Below are 22,468 nucleotides of genomic sequence, written 5' to 3' on the forward strand. Positions count from 1 at the left end.
AAAGGAGGAAAAACCCAACACCCAACTCCAACCAACCAATTTTCCCTTGAAACCGCTGCAACTGTGTCTGCCTGTCCCGCATCGGACTTGCCAGCCACAAACGAGCCTGCAGCTGACGTGGACATTACCCCTCCATAAATCTTCGACGGTGAAGCCAAGCCAAAGAAGAAAGAAGACAATGGGTAGGGTTTCACAGTAGTCTTCTGAAGGATTAGGCGGGAAACCAGGGTTATATGTGAGCAGATGGGGGCGGAGCTGGGAGGCGGAACCAACCATCAGCACAACACACTATCAGTGAATCCCAGTTCACTGCAGTTGGTACCACTACATATTGGTTTAGAAAACTTTCCTGAGCATATTTGACAAACTCCAAGCCATTCAACCCTTCTGTAGCGTGGAAGTCTCATTAAAAATGTGGAAAGTTATAATCTTTTACTCTCAAAATTTTATTTTTTCTGTCGCTGTCTGCTACCTTTCTACAGATTTGCTTCTCTAATTCTCGCTACTGTTGGGTGGTCTATAATATAACCCCATGAGTGTGGCCATACCTTTTTCATTCCTCAGCTCCACCCTCTGGTCTGTCCTGTCTGAGCACAGCCGTGATATATTCCCTGACAAGCAATGGAACTCCTCCCCCTTTCATCCCCCCCCTGCTCTATGGCATTGGAAACAATGGAAGCTGGAACATTGAGCTATCAATCTTGTCCCTCCTTCCACCAGCTTTCACTCATGGTCACAATGTCATAATGTGCCAATCCACGCTCTACGGTCGTCTACCTTTCCTATAATATTTCTTGCATTTAGATATATGCATGAGAGAAAATTTCCACTACGCACAACCCTTTGATTTCTGATGTTACATGCAATCTTCACTTCATCTTTTTCCTCCTCCACTTCCCTATTTGCACTGGCACTCTAGTTTCCAGAGTGCATATCTCTTTAAACCCCTCAGAGCATCATGAGCAAACCTTCCCACAAGGATATTATTTCCTTTCCAGTTCAGATGCAAACCATCTCATCGAAACAAGTCCCACCTTCCCTGGAAGAGAGCTCAATGATCCAGAAACTTGAAGCCCTCCCTCCTGCACCATCTTTTTAGGTACATGTTAAGATGCATTATCCTATTTCTAATCTTACTAGCACGTGGCACGGGTAGCAATCCTGAGATTGCACTCCTAGAGGTCCTGGGGCTTTAAACTTATTTGACTAATTACCACAGTGCAGCATTGAGGGTGGAGAAATAACTTGTCTGAGGGAGCAGCAACATCTGAAAATCCTTGACCTTTGCAAATCAATATTGGTACATCAAGCAGCAATGCACATCAAGTAATAGGCAAAATGAAGATTGTAATCCACTGGATACAGTTAGCTATTTTTGCTGCGGACTTACAAAGCCCAGGGCAGTGAGTTAAAACTCAGCGACAATCCTGTTATAACTTAAAGACAGAATTAAAGAAAAAAGGATGCTTATTCTGTTGAAACACTACCTCATAGATGAAGAATCAATTGTAGTTATTTAACCTGAGTGCTGGAAATGAAGATTTTGGTTTTAACTGGGAAGAATGTCTCTGCCTTTCCAAAATACACTTCAAAGATCCTACAATATCATGCAGTTAAATGCATTGTCCCAATTACCAAAATGTTTAAAGTAATTGTTTTGGAAGACAACCAAATAATCAAAATGCATCCACCTCCTCATCTCCATGTCATTATTTGACAGATATGCTTATCCAAAATGGCATAATTAATGAGTCAAATCCAAGGAAAGCCTCCCTTGCATGGGTTGCCCTTGAACACTATGAAGTATCATGGCTCCCAAAAGAATTAAAGAATTATATTATTCTGAATAACAGACAAAGGTAAAGTTCATGACTTTACTTGCCAAGGGACCATGCTCAAAGTTGACCATGCGATTTGCACTCCAAGACTTGCATGAAGATAATCATAATAGCCGACTATCAATAATGGAAAAACAAAATAATCCTCAGGCATCATTGTAGTGTTTGTCTATTAAACATTTGCTTGAGTTACCCTTGTAACAGTTCCATCAGGATAAATTACTACATGCCATAGAACACAGGAAAACAGGTCATTCAGCCTTTCTAGTCTGTGTGAACCATCATGCCTCTGGCATTTATACACATTAAACTACAGTATAATCTCCATGAGGAGATTCCTCAGCTTGCTTTCAAATACTTGCAATAAATACATTAAGAACACAGAGTGCCACTGAATCCTGCAATTTTTCTGAAGTTTTCTCTATCATTCCATAATTTATTGGTGGTTAGGGTGGAATGGATTGAACAAATAACTTTAAAGTACATCAATGTTAAAGCACTGGAACTATAGAACACTATAGCACAGAAACAGACCTTATAGCTCATCCAGTCTGTGCCAAAATATTACTACCTAGTCCCATTGACAAGCACCCAGACTATACTGCTCTTATCCGTGTACCTATCCAAATTTTTCTTCAATGTTGAAATCGAGCCTGCATTCACCACTTTGGCAGTTTGTTCCACACTCTCACCACTCTCTGCATGAAGAAGTTCCCTGTAATGTTTCCTTCAAATGTTTCACCTTTCATCTATAACACATGTTCTTTAATTCTCGTCGCATCTAACCTCAGTGAAAAATGCCTGCTTGCATTTATTTTGTCTATACTCCTTATAATTTTGTATCCCTCTATCAAATTTTCCCTCATTCACTGATGGTCCAGGGAATAAAGTCTTAACTTATTTAACCTTTCCCTGTAACTCAGCTCCTGAAGACCTGGTAACATCTTAGTAAAACTTCTTGGCAAATTAAGCACACAAATTATTCAATAACAGTAATTAATTATCTTGTATCTCCTCTTTGTGACCTCTTCCAACTGAGTTTGCTGGTCTTACTAGTTCTGTATAGTGCCTTCTCCTCCTTTCCCACCCCATCATACTCTGACAGCCTCATACTTGCTACTTCAACTTAGTTGGTGTGAGACTGCTTAAGTGGTGGGCCTACAGATGATGGGAGGACCATCTGGTACATACATTATTACAGGCTGAGGACTTTCTGGTTTGGGATACATGTGATAACAATTCTTGAGAAGATTACAATGCAGAAGCATGCATTTACCCCAGTGATTTTCACCAGTACATCATCACAACCAATTGAGATCTGACCCATTATCCTCAAATCCTTAGAATACGAAGATATTTTATAATATGATGTAGGCCAGATCATGCAACTTTTTCAATGTCTTTGACTTTTATCTTTCCTGAAGGATAAGGCATCATCATATGTTTAAGACAATTAAAAAAGATCTACGACCAAGAGTTAAGAACAAGGAGGAGGAGGGGGGCATAATCTTAAAATAAGAACCAGGATTGGTTGAGCTGAAGCCAGAATGCAAAGGTTAGTGCAAATTTAAAACTGCTTTTCTCAAAAGGTTATAGAGAAAAGGTCAACTGAAAATTTAATTCATCAAATCAAGCATTCAAAAGATTCTTGACCTGAAATGTCAGTACTTTTTCTCTCCCTTATGGTGCCCAGTGCTTCCAGCCTTTTCTGTTTTTGCTTTGGATCTCCAGTACCTGCAGTCTTTTTTTACAGAGTTGATGCAACTTTGTTGAAATATGTTAACAAAATAAATAAATAAATAGGATTACAAAATATATCACCTAATACAATGGCAGAGGTGGAACTGAATGTCCTACTTCTATCCCTCTATTCCCATGTATTTCAGACTGAGTCTGAATCCAGATGGAAGAGTGCACACAAACTTGTCAAAGTTTGACCTTATCTCTGTTCTCACTGTGAGAATTTGAAGTGTTCTTTTCAAGATAATTGTATTATAAAAACATTTGTGAAGGCTCCATCAGTAAAATAATGAAATAATGAGTTATACAGAACAGTTCCCCAAGCTCATTTAGCTAATCTGTGCTGTGACTGGCTCCTACTCTTAATCAATGTCCAATATCCCCACTGGAACTGCAGATATTTGTTACTGACTGAAGGCAGATCAGATCTGACTTCTAGGCTTCATCCTCATTATTGTTTTATCATGCTTGGATGAACATATGAACACTAGCAGCTGGACAATACCCTGAATAATGACAGATGTTCATTGAGCCATATTTCATGATATGGCATTTTATGCCATAAATGGGCAAATTCTTATTATTTATATACATTGCTAACTTGAATCAAAGTCAAAGCTATAAAACCATGTAGTAATGTTCCTTCTGCTGCTACTAACCTTATCAAAAATCATAGAAGTATTATAACACAGAAATAGGTCATGCTGACTGAAACTGATTTCCCAAATTCCACTTCCCACCACTTAATCTATGGACTTGAAGGCTATGTGTCTCCATGAGGCTACCCCATACTTTTTAAATGTGATGAGGGATTCTGCTTCCATCACCCTTTCAGAAAGTGAGTTTCAAATACTTTTCCCCATTCTGCTTCTTTCCCCTGAATTCACCTCAAATCACCTCATCATTGCTTTAAATCTATGTTCCTTCCTTTTCATCCTCACTGTTTAGAGACATTGATCATTTCTATTCACCATGTTTCAATCTCTCATAATCCTATAAAAAGTTCAGACCTGGAGCGTTTACTGAAAATTTCTATCTATAGAAGTTGGCTGACTTGTGGAGTCCCTTCAGCTTCTCCAGATCACTCTTGTTCCAAAACACACCCAACTTAACTGGACTCTGAAGATATTAAGCATTTTTCAGTATCTCCTCAAGTATATGCATCATATATATGTAATTTTAGCCAGCGTACATTTACCATCTAACAGCATAATTATCCAGGTGAACTAAGATGTAGCAGTCAGAATTAATCTGGATATGGCAATTTACATTGGAATATGATAAAAATGAAAAGACCATCAACTGTTGGTTTAAAAAAAAGGGAGAGAATTTAGGAATAATCATTTTCAAACACATTAAACACTTTAGTGACCCAAACTAAGTACAGTACTGGGAATCCTTTGAATGGTGCTGGCATATCGTCAAGACAAACTACAGTGACATAATGTGAATCAAAGATAAGTCTAATTCTTGTTACTCTCATTCAAAATGGATATTGACCTACAGCTATCAGGAAATTTCGGAGGACTCAAATTTGAAAACATAGCTTCCTTGAAGAAAAGTTAGCAAAGTAACAAACAGAAATGTTTTAAACACTGAAATTAGATCAGCAAGAAGGTTGATGTTAGGGATGCAATACTTTCTCACGACTTACTTGGGCAAGGTATGTTCACATAATTGACACAAAATTCCCAAAATAGATACTCTGTTCCATGGCTTCTCATAGGAAGAGAATAATAAGTGCACAGAGATTCAAGAAGTCCTTGAAGAAGTGTTACATCCCCACTGACAATTGGAAATTTCTAGCCCATGATGGTTCAAAGTGCAAGAATTGTATTTGAATTGTATTGATATGGTGTTGGTCATTTTCTAAAATTCTTGGTTGCAAGAGATTAGTGTACAAAATTAATGAGTATGAAATTGGGGTTAATATACTGGCTTAGATTGAGAATGAGATGATAGTTGGAATAATCACGTCTTTTTCCAAGTGGAAGATAGGGACTTAATGGTATGTGCAGGGGTCAGTGCTTGGGGTTCAACTATTCAGAACCAGTTGAGAAGAAGGAGAGGGGATCTCAAAGAAATCTGTAAAATTCTAAAGGTACTATTCAGACATTCTTATTGGTTGGAGGGTCCAGAACCAGGATCATAATTTCATAAAATCAGCTTTGTAATTTAGAACCGAGATCAGGAGAGCATGGTCAACATGCAAAATTATCCACCACAGAAACCTGTGGAAGCCAGCTTATTAGAACATAGAACATTAGAACACAATATCACGATGATGTGACATACATACAAGAAGAAGATTGACATTTTTTAAAGCTAAAGGGATCAGGGGAGAAAGAGGAAATACTGAAGTGGGTGATTTGCCATGATGACATTGAATGGGGTTGCAAGCTGAGGAATGACTGACCTACTCTTGTTCATATTTTCTATAGTGCAATGTTTATCTTGAGGGCATAGACTGTGAACACACCGAGACCCTGTGAAATGGCAGAAGGAGGACATGACCACATAAACTGTCCACCTATCTACCACCACCTGTCCCAATTACTGAAGGGTGTATGGCTCCACTTTATGAGGCCACTTCAGAATCAATTAAACTGGAGAGGAAATAAGTAATCCTCAATCCTGAGGGATAGCCTCAGAAGACTTTCACTCTAAAAACTGGTGTTGATGCTATTAAACTTGCATGGTAAAGAATTGCATGCTTGTTTCTTGAAGCATTTACAATTTTTTTTGCAAGACTCCCACTTCTGCTCAGGTTCAGCAATCTTCAACAATTAAATGGCCCATACACGTCATCAGTATTGTTACCAAACCTCTGTCAGTTCTGCTTACAGGAGACTGAAAAGTTCACGATAATTTTCATCTCCCTTTCCATCTGACACCAGACTGTCCAGTTTGTCAATGAGTTCTGCTTCGACCTATGACACAAAAATAGCAGCAAGTAAACCATGAGCAATATTTTCAGAAACATGAATGGAAGTAAATGTTTGGTTTTTCCTAATATCTCAAAATACTGTGGCCTGCAAACCAATAGTGGAGGTCTCTTATCAAACTGAGTGGCATGGTTGGTGTAGCGGTTAGCGCAAAGCCTTTACCGAGGTTTGAGTCCCGTAATGTTCATAAGGAGTTTGTACATTCTCCCCATTTATGTATGGGTTTTCTCCAGGGGCTTCCATTTCCTCCCATCATTAAAAATGTAATCGGGGTGTAGATTAATGGGGTGTAAATGGGCAGCACAGACTTGTGGGCCCATGCTGTATGTCTAAATTTAAAAATTAAATCCCATGCTGCACTCAGCAACTTGTTCTGGACTTAATGTTTCATTTAAAAGTAGGATGTAGCAAGGATGAGATGTTGAAAAGATCAATGATGGAAAGAGTAAGTGAATATTAAGAGGTATTTTTGAAGTGCAGTCATTGTGTTACATGGGAAACACAGTAGACATGGTGCACAACAATGTCCCACAAAGAGCCATGTAATAATGACCAGATTTTTGGTTCCCGCAAAAAATGCTAATTGGTCTTGATCATAATGGCAATTCACAAGGCACATCCACCCTAAAAACAGATCATCTCTGTGATGATGTCATTCTTGAGTCTACATCTTTCAATTTAGCAGTCCAGTAGCCCAAAGCAAATACCAAGTGAATAAAGTAAAAGAGGTAGGTCTGGAACCTGCCATGGAGTAAGGGAAATTTAGGTACAACAAAAGTTGGAAGCTAGTGAATGATGGTGGTGGGGTCTGTGATTGGTGTCTGGAAAGTAGGGTTTTGAATTGGGACCAATAATTGGTTACCAGGAGTTGGAGTGGAAGTGTAACAACTGAGGGAAGAGATTGTGAGGAAAGCAGATAGTTGTTTGTTGGTGCTGATAGTGGTCAGGGAACCTCAGGGGATTTGGAGGAGGGAGAAGCAGATTGCTTCCAGAGAGGCACTGAGTTTACTGATAGTTTCCTGGATTTGTCAAAAAGATCAGCTGCTCCCTCACCCTGAAACAGGTATTCTAAAGACTCTTAGCTCTTGGATTCACCCTTTCATGATATTCACATGGTTGGGAGGGGTGGTTTGAAGGTCAGGGAAACAGAACAGATTGTGGTTAAAAAAAATATCGTCTGAAAGCCTTAATAAATTATTTAGACAATAATCCACCTCCTTCAAGCTAATTGTATGCCACTGTGTTCTGATGCAATTACAACCATCCTTGGAGAGATTAAAAACAGTTAATTTTCTGTTATTTATATCTCTTATCCCCAACAAACCTAACAATTTAGTCAAAGATTATGAAGAACAGGGAAGAAAATATTGAGGCTCAGTTCAGATCAGTCATAATCCTATTGAAACGCAGAGCAGGTTTGAGGAACTCCTGCTTCTATTTCTTATGCTCTTACATTCATTGTATCAGCCCACTTTGGGTATAATTTCAAATTCCTCTGACTATGAAAACCTAAAAAATCATGTAGTACACCCTGTCACTGTTCTTCAGCTCACTTATATATGCTCCATTTGGATTCTGCAATGGAACATTTTTTCGTTGAGATATTTGTAAAATGAGTAAAGGTGACATCATCTAAAACTCAGGGATCAAATAGCAGTCCCAGAATCAAATGGGCCAGTTAAAGTCCCACATCATCCAAATACAGTATGGCTGTGATCATTGAGGCAGTCTATCCTGCCCTGCCATGTATAAGCACTCAGCCTACCTGCTTGAAGCTGCCATTCTTTCGCTGTTCCCAGTCCATCATGTCATGGAAGATTGGTATCATGACATTTCGTACCTCAATCTGTGGCACCAGTGTCACACCGAGAAAGGGGCCAATCATTCCTGGGATAAAATGAATCTTATTTTCACCTTTAAAAAATAAAATAGAATTTTGTTAGTGGCATTGCAAAAAAAAAGATAAACCAGGCCTGGTACAGTTTATTTTGCACCCAAAGAGCACCTTCTATGGCTTCAGTGTAAACCACCAGGACAATTATCAGCTGATCAGCAAGTTTTAAAGCATAGTCACTGGTGAAATGTAAGTATATGTAAATTATATCTATGCCACATCTATGAGAAACATTATTTATTGCTTGGGAACACAAAGTAAATTCAAGCAATGCAAACTGGAGGAGTTTGAAATCTAGGAGACATTTCTGCTCAGCACAAGTCATTGGTGCATGGCTCTGCATCTCTACTATCAAATCTGAACATTTCATGTTCTGTCTTCTATCAATGACATGTAAAAAAAGAATCAGGATGAATCAATTAATACCAACATTGACTTAAAAAAGTTTGTTGATTTGTTCGTGAAAGAAAAAAGTATGCGGGAGAAAGCCTATAAAATTACCCTCCTTCAACAATGTTTTAAGTCAAGGTATCTCACACATGACCACTTCATTGTTCATGTGATGCTCATTTCAGATATTCATGTGATAGGTATATTTCACACAGCAATTCAAAATCTGTTTCCAGACACACAAATTACATGGAAGGTGTCATATGTAAACAGAAATAGACCATTTTGCCAGACCATGCCATGCTAATAAAAACACACAGAAATGCTGGAGGAAGGCAGCCAGTCTTGCAGAGTCCACCGGACCTAAAGATATGTTTACCAACATTTCAGACCTGTGCCCTTCTTCAAGATGTATGCATAAAACAGGGAGGCATCTGAATAAAGACTGAAGAATGGCAGGGGGAGGAGTTCAGGCCAATAGTCAAAAGGTGTTAAATGGATATGGTTAAGAGGAAAAACCCAACACCCAACCCCAACCAACCAATTTTCCCCTGCAACCGCTGCAACCGTGTCTGCCTGTCCCGCATCGGACTTGTCAGCCACAAACGAGCCTGCAGCTGACGTGGACATTTACCCCCTCCATAAATCTTCGTCCGCGAAGCCAAGCCAAAGAAGAAGAGGAAAGGTGAGAATTTATTTTGGCTTTGTGAAAGGAGACAGAGTGTGGTAATGTATTTATGTATTTATCTGTTTGGGCACACCCATTGGCCGACTGTACCTGTGCCACCCCCCCCCCCCCCCCCCCCCCCCACCGGCTCCTGAATATAGGCAACTGTTCCACTGTCTCTTTCTTAGTGCAAGACAGTCATGCAGCATGGACGTGCTTTTGTTCTATAGCAAATAAAAGCCTATCAGTTTGCTCAACTTCAGTCTTTTGGAGTCATTGGGTGCATTAATTTTATTAGCTTTAATTTCATAATGGAGCAGATCCTGAAGCTGGAAATTGACCCTAAATCACCTGAGGCATCTAACAAGTTTGAACTCTGGCTACACTGTTTCAAGGCATTCCTGCAGGCATCTTCAGCATTTGTGCAGACAGAGGCCGACAAATTACAGGTACTGCACTCTGAGTCGGTATCCTGGTGTACTTGATGATCAGGGATGCTGTGTCATATCAGGAGGCCATTGACATTCTAAAGGGCCAGTACCTGCAAAAGATTAACAAAGTCTATGCCAGGCTCTTCCTGGCGACCCAAAAGCAGCAACTCAGGGAGTTAAATGCCAAGTAACTCTGGGCCCTGTGAATCCTTGGAAGGGCCTATGAATGTAAGGCTGTGATGGTTGTGGAGTACATGGAGGACCTGATCAGGGATGCCTATGTTGTAGGGATCAGGTCGAATTACATCTGCCAAAGGCTATTGGAGCAAGCAGAGTTGGCAGATATGCTGGAGGTGGTCCTTCAGAATATGGAGGTCTACTCAACTGACAATGCGGCCGCTTCGTGGTTTCCCCAGACGCTGCCATCTTGGGATGCATTGCCATCCCCTCACTCCGCTAACGATCTGACCATGGCGGCAGTACTCTGCAAATGCCTTCTAGCACCATTGCCAGTTTCTGTCAGTGACCTGACCACAGCCGCTGTTCTCCAGGAGCACCCAAAATGCTACTTCTGTGGTCTGGGAAAGCACCCGAGGAAACGCTGCCCAGCGAAAGACATGGTCTGCTCCATCTGCAGGTGAAGGGACACTATATTAAGGTGTGTAGATCCAAACCCCTTCCCAGCAGCTCAGAGAGTGGACCGTGGGGGCCACTATCTTCGATGCCACCATTGCTGGGAACTAGCAATGCCATGTGTGAGTCGCCATCTTGGGTACCATCTTTGGGACTCAACAGCACTGCATGCAGGCCGTGGGGGCCACCATCTCGGATACCACCATCTTCTGAATCAGCACACAATCTCTCCACCGCAACAACAAGCAATGCTCTGACATTAGCCTCCATCACACTTGACCAGGACAGCCCGCATCAGCTCGCCAAATCAATGATGGATATTCAGGTAAATGGCCAGGTGGCGAGTTGCCTGTTTGATAGTGGGAGCATGGAAAGTTTTATTCATTCTGTCATGGTGCAGAGCTACTCTCTTGTGGTAAGGCCAGTAAACCAAAATGTCTCCTTGGCCTCAGTCTCATATGGTGGATATCCATGGCTACTGCGTAGTGACTCTGATTGTGCGTGGTACAGAATATAAAGACTTTAAACTTTTGGTGCTGCCGCAGCTCTACACGTCCCGTGCTACTGGGACTTGATTTTCAATGTCATCTTAAAAGCGTGACGATGGAGTTTGATGGGCCCCATCTACCCCTCACTGTCTGTAACCAGCAGTGCTCCACCTATCCTTCAGCACCCCTGGAGTTACCAGGTTCTTCCACTTAGTCAAAGCCCGCAACCTGTTGTACTCTATGGAAGAGATCAGGTCAATGACCAAAAACTTCCAGGTCTGCGTGAAGTGCAAACCACACTTCTGCCAGCCAGACAGAGCGCAGTTGATAAAGGCCACCCGTCTCTTTGAATGCCTGAGTATCAACTTTAAGGGACCTTTGTCCTCTGCTGTCCGCAATGTGTACTTCCTCAATGTTATTGATGAGTACACCTGTTTTCCCATTTGCTATCCCCTGCTCTGACATGACAGCTACCATAGTCATCAAGGCCCTGCGCAGTCTCTTCACTCTATTCGTCTTCCCCAGCTATATTCATTGTGAATGGGGGGTCCTCTTTTATGAGCTGTTCCAGTAACTGCTGGCTAGGAGTATTGCCACGAACAGAATCACCAGCTACAACTCATGGGGGAACGGGCAGGTTGAAAGGGAGAATGCCAGAGTCTGGAAGGCTGTCCTTCTAGCCCTGTGGTCTAGGGGCCATCCAGTTTCCTGTTGGCAAGAGGTCCTCCCAGAGGCGCTCCACTCCATCAGTTTCCTCCTATGTATAGCCACGAATGCCACACCGCATGAAGATGTTTTCCTTTACCAGGAAATCTGCGACAGGGACCATGCTGACAACATGGTTGACATCCGCAGGGACGGTCCTACTCTGGAACCACGTAAGGAGGCATGTCCAACCCTCTGGTTGAAAGGGTCCACCTCCTTCACGTCAAACCCCAATATCTCTACGTGGTGCACACATCCACGGCCGCTGACCACAGACGCCGTTCTCCAGGAGCACCCGAAGGGCTACTTCTGTGGTCTGGGAAAGCACCCGAGGAAATGATGCCCAGTGAAAGACATGGTCTGCTCCAGCTGCAGGTGAAGGGACACCATGTTAAGGTGTGTAAATCCAAACCCCTTCCCAGCAGCGCCGCGAGCGGACTGTGGGGGCCACTATCTTCGATGCCACCATTGCTGGGAACTAGCAGTGGACACTGTTCGTTAGGGATCTGGCACCCTCAGGGGCTCTGGAGACCTCTACTGATCACTCCACACCCCCCTCACCCCTAGCCACCATGATGCACCAGAGCCATGGCACATTAGCTCATCCCCAACAGAGGACACTCCAGACTCGTTGTCACATATCCACCAGCCCAACACCGACAATTGCACACAGGCATTCCAGGACTGCCCAGAACCCCATCACTGCTTCGCAATTGCAGAAGGTATTACGATGGTCATAGCATAAGACTAGACCATTTGAAAGCCTTAATTTGTAACTGTATCATCAGCACTTCATCCCGCCAGACTCTTTTAAAAAAAAAACAAGGGGTAAATGATAAATGTGGTAAACCACTGTATATATATATTTATCTGTTTGGGCACCCCACTGGCTGACTGTTCCATAGTCCCCTCCCCAGTGCAGGACAGGTGAGCAGCATGGACGCCCCTTTGTTCTATAGCAAATAAAAGCCTATCAGTTTGCTCAACTTTACTCTTTTGGAGTCATCGCTGGTGCATCACAGAAGGAAAAGGGGAGAGAGATAGATAGAGAGAGAGAGAGACAGACAGAGAGAGCTAGAGGAAAGGAGATGGGGAAGATTAAGGGTAGGGGTTCCTATTTTTGCTTAAACCTTGAAGGGCTCAGGCCCAAAATGTCAGTAATATGCCTTTTCCTCCTACGGACAATGATAGACCGGCTGAGTTCCTCCAGGATTTCTGTACAATCAAAATGTCTGCGACTTTCGTATTTTGTGCCTTCCAGTGATGCTGGACCCATTTCAATTCATCTATAGAAGAAACTGTTTCACAGACTATGCTATTGCCTTGCCGCTTCACTCGGTCCTGGCCCACCTGGAGAATGGCACCTCATATACCAGGCTGTTGTTCATTGACTTCAGCTCAACATTTAATATGATCATTCCCAAAGACTGATGGAGAAGCTGTTCTCACTGGGATTCAACATCCCTCTCTGCAACTGGATCCTGGACTTCCTAACAGAAAGATCACAGTCTGTCCAGGTCAGTAGGAGAATGCTGAGCACCATCAAAATGAGGACTGGTGCACCTCAGGGCTGTGTGCTCAGCCCACTCCTAATCCATGACTGAATCACCAGGTTCAGCTCCAACAGTGTAACCTGGAAATTAGAAGACAGCCTGAAAATACAGCAATGGTACATAGAAATAAATAAATGTATTCCACTGGAAAAAAAACCATATAATTTAAGAAATAACATCACAGTATTCAAACAAATTTGGGAACTGTACATGGAACACAACAGAGAAGTCCTACCGCGGACCTCCACCGCCTAAAATGACAGTAGGAGAAGAAGACGAAATGAACTGACCCAGTATGTAAAAGTAGAAGACACAAATTTCTTGTTTATTTTCATTGTGTGATGACATTGTTTAATGGGTTTAATGTATCATATAGGTTGAACGTTGAGTGGGTGGGGAGGGGGGGTGAAGGAGGGAGGGAAGGGAAGGGAGAAAAAGGGGAGAAAATGACACTGTGTACATTCAAAAGGGAAATGTTTGTGTGTACTTTGGTCAGTATGGTTCATAGTGTGAAAAATAAAAAAAATTTAAAAAATGTTTGTAGATGGCACAACAGTAGCTGGCCTCATCAGCAACAATGTGTAGTGCAACAGAGAAGAGGTGAAAAATCTTGTGAAATGGTGCAAGAGTTAAAATCTGAGTCTCAATGTGGTCAAGATGAAGGAGACGATCATGGATTTCAGGAGGACTATGAACGACCACTCTCCACTACACATCAACAACTCTATAGTAGAGAGAGTGGAGAGCAAGGTCCTTGGATGACTGCGCTTCCTGAGAAGACAGAAGCAGGCAAGACTCCTGACCACCATTATGTCATCCTTCTATAGGAGCACTATTGAGAGCATCCTAAATTGATCTGTCAATCCATAGGACCATAAAAGTGGCAGAGAGGATCAATGGAGCCTCCCTCTCCCTCATCGACATTATGTACTGGGATTGTTGTCTAAAGAAGACACACAAAATCATTGAACATCTTTCATCTGCTTCCATCAGGAAAGAAATACAGGGCTATCAGAGCCAGTACCGCTAGGCTGAGGAACAGCTTCTTCCCATGGGTAGTGAGGATGCTGAATATACAAAGGAACTGCTAACACTAACCATCTGAGACTCTCATATTCATGAAACAATATTTATTGATATATTTGTATATATGAATACTTGTCATGCATATGTATTGTTTGTCAGGTTGTATTTGTACAATCAGATGACAATAAACTTTTTAATGTGCCAAGCATTTTCGATTTAATTCGTTAATTTTATCAGCCCTTCTAGTCTTTATTTTCCCAATTCTTCATCTAATTTGCCTGAAATCCATCTATGATTCTGTTGGTGAGTTTCCATTCTCTAAATTTCTCTCAATAAAAAATTCATTTTGAATTTGCTTTTGGATTTAGATGACAATAAATTCAGTATTTTAAGAAATAGTCTTGAAGAAATAGTTCAAAGATCTAACACTGTTTTCAGCAATGATATTTATTGAACTTAAAACACAATAGGATCAAGTAAAGATAATATTGAAGGCCGAGATAAAGTTGATTTAAGAGACAAGGAAATGCTTTATTCTTTGTATTGACCCTAAAGCAGCATTGCGTGACATCTTGTAGCGGCCCGCTCAGAGATGCAAACCTGCAAGATGGCCAACGAACACGGTGACCACGCGGACCTTGGGGGTGACACCGACTGTCATCTCAGGTGACCTCCACATGGTGCGAAGTCGGGGAACTCTGGCGGGAATGCCGGCCAACCCGAGGTCAGTGCTCCAATGACATAGGACCTGACATTAGCGCCAGGGGCCCATATAAGCAGAGCTGCTGGTGCAACAAAGTAGTCTTCAATTTCGACTCCTCGAGTCTTCCTTCCACACTCGAGCACATATGCTACAATCTCAACATTTTCTTATGTCTTTCTGAACACATGGTCATCTATTTTGGGTTGAGAAGTATTAATTACAATGTTGAACTTTAAGATGAACTGCATTCAAATCACCAACATGGTATAGTATATGGTCTTGATATGCACCATAAATTTCTCTGCACACAGCAGAACCAATTCAACAGCAATAGTACCAAAGAACTTTGCACTATTACATAAAAAATTGTAGCTATAAACTACTTGAATTAGAGATTATGAATTTTTGATGTTATTGTCACTTGGACATAAGCAGATGTCAGTGGTAATTTTTCCTAAGGCTAGAACTGTAAAACCATGAGAAGAGTGCCTTTATTACCAATGAAGAAACCAGAGCTATTGCTCTGAGGTGAGATTTAATTGAAGAAAAGTTAATGGCAAAGCAATCAGAGAAGAAGATAAGACCAACAAAAACATTGAAGGCTTTTTAGCTGATCAGGTGAGAAAAGGAGCAAGGCACAGAAAATAATTATGAGATTGTTATAAGACATCTAACTGGTTCAGGAGTAAGGTGAACAGCTTCAGACACCAGAGGAGGGAAAAAGATATGTAACCATTACTATTTGATAGTATTCAAAAGGAGATTTGTAACTGATGCTGTGTTACATTGAGTGTTAAGTAGCTCACCCCAAGTGACTATCTGGGTGCCCGTAATGACAGCCTGATCAAGGCTGGTGGCAATAGTAAGCCACATAACCACAGCTTTTGGACCAACATATTGAAGATAAAGAAACAATGCAAGAGATGGGCAAGAGAGGCCCTGAAGCCAATTGCAGAGACTATGTTAGTGCTGATTCAAGTTCAAATTCAAGATTAAGGACAATTAACAGCATAGACTGGAAACTGTACTCAAGGCTTACCTCATATCTATTGAAACTTTTCTTTGGCTTGGCTTCGCGGACGAAGATTTATGGAGGGGGTAAAAAGTCCACGTCAGCTGCAGGCTCGTTTGTGGCTGACCAGTCCGATGCGGGACAGGCAGACACGATTGCAGCGGTTGCAAGGGAAAATTGGTTGGTTGGGGTTGGGTGTTGGGTTTTTCCTCCTTTGCCTTTTGTCAGTGAGGTGGGCTCTGCGGTCTTCTTCAAAGGAGGCTGCTGCCTGCCAAACTGTGAGGCGCCAAGATGCACGGTTTGAGGCGTTATCAGCCCACTGGCGGTGGTCAATGTGGCAGGCACCAAGAGATTTCTTTAGGCAGTCCTTGTACCTTTTCTTTGGTGCACCTCTGTCACGGTGGCCAGTGGAGAGCTCGCCATATAATATAATATTGAAACTAATGACAGTGCATATGGCCACTTAGGTGTAAAAAGACTTCAGACAACAAAGACATGTTAAAATACTTTCTTCCTCCTACTTGCCAATGACACTACAGTCATCAGCTGAACAGCAATGATGAAGCGTACAGGAGTGAAATAGTAACTCAAGGCATAAGCATAAAACAATAACCTTGCCCTCAACTTTAGCAAAACAAAGGAACTGATTGTGGACTTCAGGCAGGGGAAATTAGGAGAACAGGGATAAGCAGGGTTAAAACTTAAAATTCTTGTGTGCCAATATTTCTGAAGATCTCTCCTGTGCCCTCTATGTCGATGAAATCACAAAGAAGGCTCACCAGTGGCTATACTTCGTTAGGAGTTTGAGAGATTTGGTGTGCCACCAAAGATTCTTGCAAATTTCTACAAGTGTACCATGGAAAGCATTCTGACTGGTTGCATCATTGTTTGGTATGAAGGTGCCAATGCACAGGACAGGAAAATTGTGAGCTCAGCCAGTGCCATCAATCATCCCTCCATAAGGAAATCTACAAGAGGTAGTGTCTCAAGAAAGTAGCCTCTATCATCAAGGACCCTCTCCACCCAGCCATGCCCTCTTCTCACTGCTACCTTCAGGAAGGAGGTACAGGAGCCCGAAATGAACACTCAATGATACAAAAACATCTTCTTCCCTTCCACCATCAGATTTTTGAATGGACAATGAACCACAGACACTACCTCACTTTTCTCTATTTTTGCACTAATTTATTTATTAAAAATGCAATTTATAGCAATTTTTACATCTATAATGCTGCCGCAAAACAATGTATGACATGACAAATCAGATTTCAGATTTATTGTCAGGTTACATATATGACATCAAATACAATCCTGAGATTCCTTTTTCCTGCAGGTGCTGCAGAATTACCACCAATTGGTAATGCAAAAAAAAACTGTACACAGCATATACATGTAAACAGATAAAGAATTGTAAACAGATAATGAATTTAAACAAAATGTGTAATACAGAAAAAAAATCAATGAAGTGCACAAGAGTTCTTCAATGAGTCCCTGATTGAGTTTGTTGTTGAGGAATCTGATGGTGGAGGGGCAGCAGCTGTTCCTGAACCTGGTGGTGCGAGTCTTGTGGCACCTACACCTCTTTAATGATGGCAGCAGTGAGAACAGAGCATGTTCTGGGTAGAGTGAGTCTTTGATGATTGCTGCTGCCCTCCGATGGCAGCATTCCCTGTAGATGTTCTCAATAGTGGGGAGGGTTTTTCCTGTGATGTTCTGGACTGTGTCCAGTACCTTTTGGAGGGCTTTATGCTCAGGGGTATTGATTATCCCATACCAGGCCATGATGCAGCTGGTCAGCACATTTTCTACCACACCTCTGTAGAAATTTGCAAGGGTTCTGATGTCATACCAAACCTCCGTAAACTCCTGAGGAAGTAGAGGCGCTGATGTGCTTTCTCATTATGCCATTGGTTTGGTCCAGGCAAGATCTTTCAAGATAGTAACTCCCAGGAACTTCAATTTGCTCACCCTCTCCACCTCTGATCCCACAATGATCTCTGGATTCTATACTTCTGGCTTTCCTTTCCTGAAATCAACAATCAGCTCCTTAGGTTTGGTGACATTGAGTGCAACATCTCCTCCATAATCTCCATCAGCTCTGGAGCATTACAGAGCTGCATTTTTAGCCCTCTGTTCTACTCACTGTATTCCCATGACTGTGTGGCTCAGTGTGATAATAACACCATCTACAAATTTGCTGACTATACCATGGTAGTGGGTTGTATAAAAATGGGGCAATAAGTCAGCATAGAGGAGGGAGATTGAAAACATGGCTAAATGGTGCACCAACAACAACCTCACACACAAAGTCACCAAGAGCAAGGAGCAAAACTCTCTTCACTATCGAGAAAATATACATGGAATGCTGCCGTCGGAGAGCAGCAATCATCAAGGATCCACACAACCCAGGACATGCTCTGTTCTCATCAGGAAAGAGGTACAGGTGCTACAAGATTCATACCACCAAGTACAGGAACAGTTGTTACCTCTCCACCATCAGACTCCTAAACAACAAACTCAATCAGAGACTCACTTAAGGACTCTTTCTTTACACATTATTTATTATTGAATATTTACTTTCTGTATTGGACAAATAGTTTGTTTGCACTTCCTTCTTGCTTACATTTCTCTCTTTTGTTTATGTATCTTTTCTTCAGTATAATATTTTTACACTACCAAAAAGTAGAAATTCTACCTGGCCCGCAGGAAAAAGAATCTCAGGGTTGTATGTACTCTGACAATAAATCTGAATTTTGAACATATTTTCCCAATAAATTAGAATGTGAGGGAGGGAATCCTTGGCAATACAGACCTCATAAAAAAACCATAACCTAAGGGGAACTGCATAAATTATGTGGTGTTGCACATATTAGTGATTCCCTATGTGAGCGCTGCTACCCCCCCCATGAGGGGTGCAAAGATCCAAGGGGGCGGTGAGGGAAAAGGGGGCAGTGAGGAAATAGGGGGCGGTCCAAACCTTCCATCTTTTTATTATTCAGTTTGCTGCAAAGTTTAATGAAGAAGCCAGTGAAGTAATTTTCTGCCCAGACTTGGTGTGGCAGTAGTGAGCAAAATAAATGGCGATAAGGCACTCTTATGAGTGCTCCACCATATTGGTGGTGTCACTACCCCACGCTCATCACCGCCACTAATTCCCTCTTAGCGCCGCTACTAAACCCCTCTCAGCACCGCCACTAATCCCCCTCTCAGTGCCGCCACTAACCCCCCCCTCAGCGCCACCACTAACCCCCTCTGAGTGCCACCACTTACCCACCTCTCAGTGCCACCACTACCCCACCTCTCAGTGCCGCCACTAATCCCACCTCTCAGTGCATCCACTAACTCCCCACTGACCCCACTCAGTGCCACCACTATCACCACCCCCTCAGCACCATTGTATGCGGGGGGACATTCAGGATGTGGCCTGGAGGCCAAGGGGGCAGCTGACTGAAAAAGTTTGGGAACCACTGTATTAGATCACGTTTAGTATACTAACACAGGCTAACCACCCTAACAGTCTACTGTTCTTGCACATGCAGATTATCTTAAGTGTAAAATAGCTGCTGTTGCCTTTCCTCTTGACATGTCATGTGCTCCCATACACAACTCCAGTGCAGTACTAGCACATGACTTCTCAGGACTCATCAACTGGGCAGTCCTTAAAACCAATCTCAAAGAGTGCGCATGAAGGAAGGATCCTGGGAGAATCCTGTTTGAATTAGTACATAAATTGGCAGGGGTTGCTGATTCTGAAGTGCATGGTCAGAAACAGTCTCCTGCATCTTGTGGTGTTGTTTGAGTGAGTCTAAAGCCACTGTTCCCCATTCCACATTGTGGCAGTGTGGAGGTAGTGAGAACGCTGAACAACCAAAGGAACTACTCACACTAACCATCTGATCTCTCATATTCATGAAGCAATATTTATTTATTTATATAGATGAAATACTTGTCCTGTCTATGTATTGCTTGCCTGTATGTGCATTATGTCTGCTTTTTTTTTTGAACTAAGGTCCGGACAATGCTGTTTCGTCAGGTTGTACTTGTACAATGAGAATACAATAAACTTGATTTGGCAATGGGTCCTGTCCCTAATATCTGAATGAGTTTTGTAATCCTTCATTAATGCTATGGTTTCCCCAAAATCTATGAAATAGTTTCCCCTGGTTTTGTTGGGCATGCTGAGGGAGGCCAGGAGATGGCTTATGCCTTCTTTGTTGATGAGCTGTTGCCCTTGATTGTATGGTCAGTATTTTGACAATAGGATATTACAAACCCGAGAATCAATCATTGTGCCCTGATAACTTAACCATTTATTCTTTTCACTCCTGCTACTTCCTGAATTTGGGTTTTTCATCTTCCCCAAAATTTCTCAAAGAACAATTGACAGTTCATTTATTTAAAGCCCCCAGGTTGCATTTCCCTTGTCAATTTTCCATTATATTTTCCCATTGAAATTGAATGAAGACAACATACCCAGATTCTGCCACATGCTGAAAAGTTCGTAAGCCATCATCACCCTCATGTCACCATATCTACCAAGGAGAGAATGTGGAAAAAAAAACACATCAGGCCAATGCTGACAGCAGAAGGTAAATATGTATGTGAAAAGGTGGAAATTCAATCACTTATTGATTGGTCTCATCCATTGAAGAGAAAAGAAAGTTGACAATTTGTTTGTATATGGCTCTGCACCTTCTCATGCCCATTTTATATAATGCTCATTTTTTTCCCATGTGAAGTTGTAACTTTCAACACAGGTTCTTCATCTCAGCAGTAGATAAGGTCTCTTGTAGCAGGAAAAACTCACGTGTTAGATGAAAGACTAAAGTTGGCACCACTCACCTATCTAGAATCTTCTTCCTTTTGGCTGGAGTAGCATTCTCTAGTTGAAGGCTAGGCTGATTTATAAATAGAACAGCCAAGCTGAAGTATGAGTTCCACACCTAAAGAAAGAAGTCAGAATAAAAATTTTCCAGTAAGACCACTAAATTTAAGTCTCTAAAGGAGAACCAAGTCTAAGTGCACTACTAATGTCATAACAAGGCAGTCATGGAGTCACTGAGTTGTTCAGATTATATCAAAAGAGCATTGGTTAAACTGGACAAAGATAAATTTAAGATGTGCTAGGAGCAACCTGAGGCATCTGTTCATTGATAGAAGTGAAAGTGGGAATTTTCATAAATTCAACGTTCAAACAGAGAAAAAAGATTCACCTTTTTTATCTGTACTTTTCTCATACAACGTGCCAAAATTCTCTCTTGTGGGCTCTCTAACCCTTGCTCAATTTCCCTCTCAAGTTTTCTGGGAATTGTAGCTCTAGGGATATTTACTACTATATTTTTAAACTGAGTCTAGATTTTTAACACAATGGTGACAGAATACTTCATCATAAGGAGCACCATGATCCATATAAATGTCATATAAATATAAATAAAATAAGATTTAAAAAATGAGCAGTAAACAAAATCATTTGTAAATCTTCGTCCGTGATGCCAAGCCAAAGAAGAAAAGAAAAAGAATTTTAAATAAACAACCAACCCACCTTGAAATCGAAATCTGTTTCTGTGAAGTTTTTGTGCAATGCTGGAGACAGATACTGGATAGTGGTAACGATGATACTGTAAAATAAATGTCCAAATGTAAATCCACAGCCATTTAGAGTCCCATTGATCTCACCCACAATCAACTGTCTAGTGATCTGTGGCTTCTGTGTTGATGCCAACTCATCAGAAAGAACCATGTAACATCCTTCAATTTCTCTCCAAGTTCATATTTAATTAAAAAAATTATTTCTAATGATGCTATTGTCTTTCACTTAAAATTGACATGCAATAAATAACTTTATCTTCTAATAATCTTGTATATAAAAATAAGATGCTTTAACAACTCCCCTCATTTTCAATTATCTTGACATGAAATAACAATGTTGGTTAAAGATAACTGCATGAGGTAAATGGTACCAGAGAATTAATATTGGAAAACTAAGAATTAAATGAGGATTTTTACCAGTCATTAGTCTGGAAGATACAAATAACATCACAAAATTAGTAAGGAAGAATTCAATAAAATTCAAATCACGAGGGAAAGTGGTACTCTGCTTGGAAATGCTGACTACTGAATACTGAAGGACTTCATCCTCAAGTATTAAAACAAGATTGTTGATGTCTGGCATGTAATTTTTCAAATTCCTTGGACTTGCAGAAGGTTTCATTAGAATGGAAATGTGAAATCTAACTCTTTTATTCAAAAAGGGAGGAAGAAATGAAATTTTAAGAAAAATACAGGACAGCTGGCTTATCATCTTTGACAGGGAAAATGTTGGAAGCTGTGATTAAAAACATTAAACCAGGTTTTGGGAGAGAAGTCATGTATGACCAATTTAATGCATTCTTTGAAGCTGTGACAGGTGTCAAAAAAGGGGAACCAGTGGATGTTCCATACTT

At 41.4% G+C, this 22,468-nt stretch overlaps 1 protein-coding gene across 23 annotated transcripts in view; it reads right to left on the reverse strand.

Moving 5' to 3' along the window:
• Positions 1 to 22,468, reverse strand: part of dock3 (dedicator of cytokinesis 3) — a 939,092-nt gene that overhangs the window by 162,163 nt on the left and 754,461 nt on the right. For all 23 annotated transcript variants that reach the window (XM_069936839.1, XM_069936837.1, XM_069936835.1 and 20 more), the window contains 5 exons: positions 21,568 to 21,643; positions 20,868 to 20,968; positions 20,499 to 20,557; positions 8,289 to 8,437; positions 6,423 to 6,508 (listed from right to left, as the gene is read on the reverse strand). In XM_069936839.1, coding sequence (XP_069792940.1) covers positions 6,423 to 6,508; positions 8,289 to 8,437; positions 20,499 to 20,557; positions 20,868 to 20,968; positions 21,568 to 21,643 — 471 coding nt within the window. The remainder of the gene's footprint in view (positions 1 to 6,422; positions 6,509 to 8,288; positions 8,438 to 20,498; positions 20,558 to 20,867; positions 20,969 to 21,567; positions 21,644 to 22,468) is intronic.

This window comes from Narcine bancroftii, chromosome 5 (genome assembly GCF_036971445.1).
Source record: "Narcine bancroftii isolate sNarBan1 chromosome 5, sNarBan1.hap1, whole genome shotgun sequence".
Taxonomy (NCBI): domain Eukaryota; kingdom Metazoa; phylum Chordata; class Chondrichthyes; order Torpediniformes; family Narcinidae; genus Narcine; species Narcine bancroftii.